General features: G+C 46.3%; 1 protein-coding gene across 2 annotated transcripts in view; it reads left to right on the top strand.

The window, feature by feature from the left end:
* The first annotated feature begins 2365 nt into the window (after window positions 1-2365).
* LOC121535404 (ski-like protein) overlaps window positions 2366-9916 on the top strand; it is a 34439-nt gene continuing 26888 nt past the window's right edge. For both annotated transcript variants that reach the window (XM_041842442.2, XM_041842441.2), the window contains exon 1: window positions 2366-3713. In XM_041842442.2, the coding sequence (XP_041698376.2) occupies window positions 2559-3713 (1155 nt within the window). In that variant the 5' untranslated portion in view covers window positions 2366-2558. The remainder of the gene's footprint in view (window positions 3714-9916) is intronic.

Genomic DNA, 9916 nt, shown 5'->3' with positions numbered 1-9916 from the left:
CGGTCGTTTAGGTATACAGCATTTATTATAGTCGGATTTATGCAGTAAATGCAGCTAGATTCAGTGGTTTAGTGAAAATACCATGTTCAACGTCCATTGAATGTCACTGTGTTTCAGTAACAATTGACCCTTCACTAAGCCCCGCCCCAGAATGTTCGGCAACCAATCTCATTTACATTTACGTCATTTAGTAGACGCTCTTATCCAGAGCGACTTAGTTAGTGAGTGCATACATTATTTACATTTTTTTGGCCCCCCGTGGGAATCGAACCCACAACCCTGGCATTGCAAACGCCATGCTCTACCAACTGAGCTACATCCCTGCCAGCCATTCCCTCCCCTACCCTGGACGATGCTGGGCCAATTGTGCGCCGCCCCATGGGTCTCCCGGTCGCAGCCGGCTACGACAGAGCCTGGATTCGAACCAGGATCTCTAGTGGCACAGCTAGCACTGCGCCACTCGGGAGGTTTTATTGATTGATCTCAGCGCTCCAATTGATAGCAACTGTCCTCTAGTCTGACACCTCCGGCAAGCTCAAGTTTAAATCGCATAAAAAGCCAGTAAATGAGGGCTACGGCAAAAATTGAGACTTTCCTTTAAAAAATACACGCAACCAGGAAATGTGGAGCGATTTCTACATAGTGCATCTTTTAATATAACTTGTTTTCTCAATGTATGTTATCTAGCTAAGTTAGCAATGGTATGAATACAACTCCCATCTGCTGTTGACATCAGGATATGATTTGAGAGCACTAGAAGCTTTGACTGCGTGCTGACAAGTGAATTAAGTCATTCAGTTGCTAGCTGCACTACACACATAATTTTACCAGATTCCCATTAAGCAATTGTAATGACAGTCCACCACAACATACCCAAGAGTTTTCTGATTAGCCAGGGCTAGTCTGTTTTTAATTTAATTGTGTATTAGAAACACAGTTTGAGATCATTGTGAGGGGATTTAGCCCGTGGTTGACTGGGGAATTGGGCCTTCCGGGAAAATGTTGTCAGAGGTTGCAACGATAACCAAGGGTGGCGGGGCTTACCGAAGGGTCAATTGAACTGGTTCAATGAGTGCCGTTACTCTTTTATCAATTGTATGTCACCTTGTTGATGGGGTCATCCCAGGGTTAGATGCAGAGTAGACCTTGGCTTGAGGGCAGGCAGCACAACTGGTGGCACTGGGGAGGATGGCTATTTGGCCAATTTAGATCCATTTTTTTTAATGGGCTGCACCAAGTGTGAACTTTTTATGACAGTATTTAGTGACCGAGAGAGGGCCAGAGAGACTCGCTATATACTAGTTGTTTGTTGTCTGGCCACCTGGTTGGTTTAACTTGACAAAACTAGCACTTTCTGTTGGCAATGGAATGGTGCTTTACTGCTGTTGAGTGAAAACATGGGATGCAAATTGCCCCATGGGGTTCAATGACAAGGGCTGAATGGGGAGATGTTTGGGTGGTGAGGTATGGTAATTGCCATTTGGCCCCCAATGGTTTAGTTGAGCCACTCAACCCTCAAACAGGATAGGCTCCATAAAGAAGAAAAACCCCCACCTTGAATGTTTATATATATATATATATATATATATATATATATATATATATATATATATATATATATATATATATATATCGCAAACCCCCCTCCCCTCCTCAAACATTTAATGTGATAATCAGTTGTAATTAGTCTAATTCTATCAAATAAAATGTTATTTGTCACATGCTTTGTAAACAACAGGTGTAGACTAACAGTGAAATGCTTAGTTACGGGTCCTTCCCAACAACACAGAGTGAAAGAAAATAGAGAAAGAATAGAAAACCTATTAATAAATACACCATGAGTAAAGATAACGTGGCTATATACACGGGGTACGCAGTCGATGTACAAGGTCATTGAGGTAGATCTGTGCATATAGGTAGGGATTAATTGACTAGGCAACAGGATACATAGTAAACCGTAGCAGCATCGTATGTGATGAGTCAAAAGAGTTTGCTAAATGACTAAAATGTAAACGAGTTAGTGGAAAAAAGGGTCAAGGGCAGATAGTCCGGGTAGCTATCAGGTTAACTATTTAGCAGTATTATGGCTTTGGGGTAGAACCTGTTCTGGGTCCTGTTGGTTCCAGACTTGGTGCATCGTTACCGCTTGCTGTACGGTAGCAGAGAGAAGTCTATGACTTGTGTGGCTGGAGTCTTTGACAATTATAGGGCTTTCCTCTTACACATGGAATACATTTAAACATAGTTTGAGTTTTACCGGCAAGAGAAAAAAAAAAAAGTATATGTCCCCCCCGCCCCCCCCCCCCACTTCGTTTCCCCTCTTAGTTTGTGTTAACGTCTGAACCCTTCCCATCCCCTACAGGAAGCAGACAGAGACTAAGACGCAACAATCTGAACAGAAACACTGCTGTCTCCAACATGTACCTTTCTGAACAACAGAAGATCTGGAACGTTTGAAAAGAAACTAACAAAACCCACATTGACTTATCAACTGGGACTAATAGATCCAAGTGTAGGTGGTAGTGGAAAGACGGACCCGTAGCTCTATTAACTCTGACATGGCCAGTACACAGACAAGTCTGAAAACCCCATTCAAAGACCTGACCTCGTTCAAGGGCAACATGAAGCAGCTGTACCGTGAGAGAATAGAAGACGTGCCTATCAAGAAGAGGCTGATGGCTGAGATGAACCTGAAGCGCCGCAGCCTGGACACCCTGCCCCAGACCCCCAAGGTGAAGAGGGAGGCTGGGGAGGAGCAGACCCAGGACGGGGAGGTGGATCCAGGCATGGCTAGATCAATAGAGATGGACAGTAGAGGTGTGCTCCAGGTATGTGGAGCCAAAGCTTTAGACCTGAGCCCTGGGCTGAAACACACGCTGGCAGCCTTCACCCTAAGCAGCGCTCGCTCTCTGGGGGGCCCAGCAGCCTTCTCTGCCCGCTCCGGCCATGAAGCATCCTCCTCCCCTGGCCCTGGCTCCTGCCCTGGCATGGCACCTCTACCCTCCCCTCCAGTGCTGGGAGGTATACCCCTGCTGGTACCCAGTGACAGCTCCACGGAGCTCAGCCACTCCCTTCTCGAGGGAGAATCCATCTCCTGCTTCGCCGTCGGTGGGGAGAAGCGCCTCTGCCTCCCCCAGGTGCTCAACTCGGTTCTCCGCCACTTCTCCTTGCAGCAGATCAACGCGGTGTGCGACGAGCTCTACGTCTACTGCTCGCGCTGTGACGGGGAACAGCTCCACATACTCAAGGTGCTGGGTATTTTACCCTTCAATGCTCCGTCCTGCGGCCTCATCACCTTAACTGACGCCCAGCGCCTCTGCAACGCCCTGCTCCGCCCGGGGGCCGTCCTCCCCTCTGAACCCATCACCAAGTTTCCCGTCCAGGGGCTCCTCGAGACGGAGGCGAGCTTCCAGGTGGAGCACCAGTGTCTGGGAAAATGCCAGGGTCTGTTCGTTCCCCAATTCTACGCCAAGCCCGAGTCGCCCTGTATTCAGTGCATGGAATGCCAGCTGCTCTTCTCTCCGCAGAAGTTTGTGATGCACTCTCACAAGTCGCCGGACAAGAGGACCTGTCACTGGGGCTTTGACTCAGCCAAATGGCCATGCTACCTGCAGCTGGGGAGGAAGTACCTGGGGACGGCAGAGGAACCGCAGCTCAAACAGCTGCTGGAGGACGTGAAGGACAAGTTCCACTACAACCGAACCGGTGACAAAGTAAGTAACATATGTTTGCTTTTGACTACTGTCGATGTCATTGGTTGGTAGAGTCTAGAGAAACAAGCCCTAGCTATGTGCCTCGGGGGGTGTGTGTGTGTGTGTGTGTGTGTATAGCACGGTACACAGGATAGGTGACACCACTCCTGCTGCCTGTATGGTGAGTTTTCGTTGAAGATTTACTCTGGTGTTTTACCCCAAAATACTTTTCCGTTTCCATCTATGCGCACCGGCACCCGTGTCTCACTGTGCCATGTCTCTGGTGGGTCTGCTCTGACTTGGAGCCAAACTCGGGGCCCTGGGTACTTTTCAGCTGGCATGGCAGGTAGCTTAGCGGTTAAGAGTTTTGGGTTTGAAATCCCCGAGCCGACTAGTTGAAAAATCGGTCTGTGCCCTTGAGCAAGGCACGGAACCCTAATTTGCTCTTGTAAGTCGCTCTGGATAAGCGCGTCGGCTAAATGACTTAAATGTAAATGACTAAAATGTAAATTTACATAACAAGGGCTGACTGAACTTAACCACTTTCTCACAAAGCAACTGTCTTGAAATCACATCAAATTGTATTGGTCGCATACACATATTTAGCATGTGCAGAGGTTGTTGTTTGTGCTCGCCCCAGGTCTTTAGTGTCACACGCCTGATGGATACACAATAACACTAGAGCTGATGTTTCCATAAAACTCTAGCGACCCACTAGTGTGGGGGGGGGGTAAGTCGAGAGGGTGTAGTACATCAGAGGAGGGGCGGACAGGCTGACCGCTGACCAGCTGGTCTCTCCCCCCTCTGGGTCTCTGGTCACTGCAGTGTGTGTGTCACACAGGGGAAAAGCATCATTTGTCCTTCAGGTCAGCTGGAGTTCACTAGAACCATCATTAGACAATAGGCCACAGCACTGACTGGACTAGTGGGCTCTCCCTCCCTCAGACCTCTCGGCTAGATAGGGGGGACAGTTTAGATTCATTACATTCACCCCCTCCCCTATTTAAATGACTTTTTTTTTAAAAAGCATTCCAGAGTTATTTTTAAGTCATTTAAATGTGTTGATGGTTTAAAAACACAATTTAAATGGATAATCTTAATGGAATGCCTTCTTAGACCAGGACTAGGCTTAAGATGTGTCTGGGAAACTGGCCCTTGATCTTTATTCGTACCACTGAACTGGAGTGTACAGTAACCGGCAACCCAAGGCCATGCATGGGGGAATGCCCAATTTGCATCACCATCACCACCAGTGATTTTCACTGAGGACCAGAACCAAACAGAGGATTCTACAGAGCAGAGTTTTTTTTTTACATTTTCTCTGTCATTACTTATGTAAAAAAAAAAAAAAGTGGGAGAGAGCAGAGCTGAGCACGGGGCAGCAGGACCCATAGAAACGGCCAGATGGACGCATAGAAACGGGCAGCAGGACCCATAGAAACGGCCAGATGGACCCATAGAAACGGCCAGATGGACGCATAGAAACGGGCAGCAGGACCCATAGAAACGGCCAGATGGACCCATAGAAACGGCCAGCAGGACCCATAGAAACGGCCAGATGGACGCATAGAAACGGGCAGCAGGACCCATAGAAACGGGCAGCAGGACCCATAGAAACGGGCAGCAGGACCCATAGAAACGGCCAGATGGACGCATAGAAATGGCCAGATGGACCCATAGAAACGGGCAGCAGGACCCATAGAAATGGGCAGCAGGACCCATAGAAACGGGCAGCAGGACCCATAGAAACGGGCAGCAGGACCCATAGAAACGGGCAGCAGGACCCATAGAAACGGCCAGATGGACCCATAGAAATGGCCAGATGGACCCACACAGCTCTAGATGGTTTCTCCTCCATTGACTGGTTCATCGCTATGTCTCTTGACAGGACCTCTTCTCCTCTTGATTAAACTGGACTATTAGGTTACGTCACAAATAGTACCCTATTTTCTATATAGTGCACTACTTTATAGGGCTCTGGTAAATAATAATGCACTCTATAGGGAATAGGGTCCCGTTTTGGGACGTAGGCTTAGTTTTTTGCCTTGCTGTTTATGATGGCCTACTAAAGGAGAGTTGATTAGTTAGATAACCCTGACTTTAACTGGTGTTTTCCAGGTAGACTGCTTTGAATTCAATGCAGCCTGGCAGGTTATGGGTTAAATAAGAGGCTATGGACTCCAAGTGTGTGTGTTTCTAGTGTGTGTGTTTATTGTGTGTGTTTCTAGTGTGTGTGTGTGTTTCTAGTGTGTGTGTGTGTGTGTGTATCTAGTGTGTGTTTCTAGTGTGTGTGTGTGTTTCTAGTGTGTGTTTTTCTAGTGTGTGTTTCTAGTGTGTGTGTGTGTGTGTGTTTCTAGTGTGTGTGTGTTTCTAGTGTGTGTGTTTCTAGTGTGTGTGTGTGTGTGTGTTTCTAGTGTGTGTGTGTGTTTCTAGTGTGTGTGTGTTTCTAGTGTGTGTGTGTGTGTGTGTGTTTCTAGTGTGTGTGTGCTGTGCAGGTGTGAGAACACTGCCTGCTGTACAGTCATTTGGCACTCCCTGTCTGGCAGGGAGGGAGGGAGGGAGGGAGGGAGGCCTCAGCCTCTCCTGTATGTTTCAATTTGTGTGTGCCGGAAATACCGTCTGGTGTCTAGTCTAACGCCCAACCCACATTCCTTCTCTCTCTTCCTTTCTTTTTCTCTTTCTCTCTCTTTTTCTTTCTTTCTTTTTTGCTTAGCTCACTGTGTTCGTCTGAGAGACTCGCATCTTTTTCATACTAAGACGTTTTTCCGCCAACTTGACCGTACCGGCAACTTTTTTTTTTCCCCCCCCACCTTTTCTTTATATCTGAAAGGTATTGCCACTATCAAAGCCAACGTTTTTTTTTATTTCCGCCTAATAACCTAGTAATCATTTCGGTAAAGTTCTCTGCCTACGGCTTAGTATGAAACATAGCCGGAATGCTGAGGTGGCATTGGCAAGGTCTTGATGGTTGCTAGGCAACGACCGTTAACCATCCTCCTGCCAGTTCTAAACTTTGCGGAGGCGTGTCACTTCTCCCATCTCTTTGCATAGCCCACCACTAAGCATGCACTGTTTTCTTAATCACAACTGGATGGATCCATTAAGAATTACTGTGGGAATAAATATCACTGAAGGATGAAAACACTGGAATGAAGTAAGCTAATCCAATTTTGAAGGTATGTATCAAACTGTTGCTTACTGAAACTCCCAAGGTCAGCCAATCGTTGTAATACATTTGAAGCAATAGCCTACCTGCGTGTGGTCAACTAGATTATGATTTCAGCACCATTTTGATTTGGACAGCACCATCGCACTGCTTAAGACAAGCGTGGAGACTCGTCTTGATAAATCGATCAATGTCAGATAGACAGTGTTCCATTATTAATAGACGCCCACCCACATCTGCACACTACTGCTACCACTCATCCCCGGCAAGCCGGCATGCACACGGGAGGTATAAAATACTTATGCAGGCAAGAATGTGGTACAAATGGCCTTTGTTTATAAGGGGGGTCATATAAACATTGCCCAATCCAGGCAAAATACCGTTTGAAAGAAGTACCAGACGGACAGACCTGGGGCCACTCGGTCACACACGTCTCCACTGCAGGAGCAGGGTAATACACGCCTTCAGCAGGACACATGATGCACCATAAGGGGGGTGTGTGTGTGTGTGTGACCCTGCTGTCTCTGTGTAATGAGCTGCAAATAACTGGAAGTTAGTGACACATCCCTGTGTCTCTCACTCCTCAGAGGCCCTCGTGTGTGTGTGTGTGACATACAGTTTCAGGTGAAGGTTACTTTTTTCCCTCTCTGTCTGGAGGGGACTGTTCTGTCTTGTGTCTGGAGGGGACTGTTCTGTATATTGTTTCTGTCTTGGTTGGTTGAACTTGTTTTTCTATCTTTGTCTGTCTTCTGATTGGTGGAATTTAATGTTGACTACTAGACAACTTCTGTACTACTGTGTGCAGTGGTGCACACGCATTCACACTGTGAAATGAACCTGGGCAGTTCTGAAGCATTCACACTGTGAAATGAACCTGGGCAGTTCTGAAGCATTCACACTGAAATGAACCTGGGCAGTTCTGAAAGGACACAGAGCAGATTCCTGTGAAGGTTCTGCAGTAGAGGAAGCAGGTGACTGTCTACTCGAGGGTGATATAACACACTTGACTGATTCACTGTTTCCACATCCAACTGAACGTTGAAGAGAGACTAAATTGGGCTGTATCCAGATTTCCATACCCATTATACCATGACTGGGCCATCCTGGGATATACGGTATTACCGGTAGTGCAAACAAGGTACGCACTTTTTTTTTTTTTTATCCAAACGTAAAACGTCACTTACCAAAATGCTAACGAGTACTAAGGAAGTCTCATAGCGGATGCTAGGTAAATGCTAACGAGCGCATGGACAGACAACCCAGCTCATGAAGTTATGCAAGTATCTCAACGCAGTTTGCAGCACGCACAAAACAAATATTAGGAACCGGGGATCTTAATCCAGGAGGGCACTGCTGCTCTTACCAAGAAGCTTGATCTTGCAATCTAAAGTTAGCCACTTAGCTAAAGTTAGCAAGTTAGCAAAATCAAGCTGAAGAGAATTTATTTGGCACATCTTAGATAGTTAACTTAATAGTTTTTTAAAATATATATATACAGTGAGGGGAAAAAAATATTTGATCCCCTGCTGATTTTGTATGTTTGCCCACTGACAGACATGATCAGTCTATAATTTTAATGGTAGGTTTATTTGAACAGTGAGAGAGAATAACAACAACAAAAATCCAGAAAAACGCATGTCAAATTTTTAAAAAAATTGATTTGCATTTTAATGAGGGAAGTAAGTATTTGACCCCTCTGCAAAACATGAGCATCAGTTGTCAGAGCACCTTACCGATCACTGCACCTGTACACAGCCCATCTGAAATTAGCCCACCCAACTACCTCATCCCTATATTGTTATTTATTTTGCTCTTTTGCACCCCAGTATCTCTATTTGCACATAATCTCTTGCACATCTAGCATTCCAGTGTTAATACTATTGTAATTATTTTGCACTATAGCCTATTTATTGCCTTACCTCCATAACTTGCTACATTTGCACACACTGTATATATATTTTCTGTTGTATTTTTGACTATGTTTTTTACCCCATATGTAACTCTGTGTTGTTTTTATCGCTTTGCTTTATCTTGGCCAGGTCGCAGTTGTAAATGAGAACTTGTTCTCAACTGGCTTACCTGGTTAAATAAAGGTTAAAAAAAAAAAAAAAAATATGACTTGGTGGCAAACCCCTTGTTGGCAATCACAGAGGTCAGACGTTTCTTGTAGTTGGCCACCAGGTTTGCACACATCTCAGGAGGGATTTTGTTCCACTCCTCTTTGCAGATCTTCTCCAAGTCATTAACGTTTCGAGGCTGACGTTTGGCAACTCGAACCTTCAGCTCCCTCCACAGATTTTCTATGGGATTAAGGTCTGGAGACTGGCTAGGCCACTCCAGGACCTTAATGTGCTTCCTCTTGAGCCACTCCTTTGTTTCCTTGGCCGTGTGTTTTGGGTCATTGTCATGCTGGAATACCCATCCACGACCCATTTTCAATGCCCTGGCTGAGGGAAGGAGGTTCTCACCCAAGATTTGATGGGGTACATGGCCCCGTCCATCGTCCCTTTGATGCGGTGACGTTGTCCTGTCCCCTTAGCAGAAAAACACCCCCAAAGCATAATGTTTCCACCTCCATGTTTGACGGTGGGGATGGTGTTCTTGGGTTCATAGGCAGCATTCCTCCTCCTCCAAACACGGCGAGTTGAGTTGATGTCAAAGAGCTCGATTTTGGTCTCATCTGACCACAACACTTTCACCCAGTTCTCCTCTGAATCATTCAGATGTTCATTGGCAAACTTCAGACGGGCCTGTATATGTGCTTTCTTGAGCAGGGGGACCTTGCGGGCGCTGCAGGATTTCAGTCCTTCACGGCGTAGTGTGTTACCAATTTTTTCTTGGTGACTATAGTCTCAGCTGCCTTGAGATCATTGACAAGATCCTCCCGTGTAGTTCTGGGCTGATTCCTCACCGTTCTCATGATCATTGCAACTCCACGAGGTGAGATCTTGCATGGAGCCCCAGGCCGAGGGAGATTGACAGTTATTTTGTGTTTCTTCCATTTGCGAATAATCGCACCAACTGTTGTCACCTTCTCACCAAGCTGCTTGGCGATGGT

Source organism: Coregonus clupeaformis, chromosome 21 (genome assembly GCF_020615455.1).
Source record: "Coregonus clupeaformis isolate EN_2021a chromosome 21, ASM2061545v1, whole genome shotgun sequence".
Classification (NCBI taxonomy): Eukaryota; Metazoa; Chordata; class Actinopteri; order Salmoniformes; family Salmonidae; genus Coregonus; species Coregonus clupeaformis.
The sequence above is the reverse complement of the archived record's forward strand: the minus strand, read 5'-3'. Positions and strand labels throughout refer to the sequence as shown.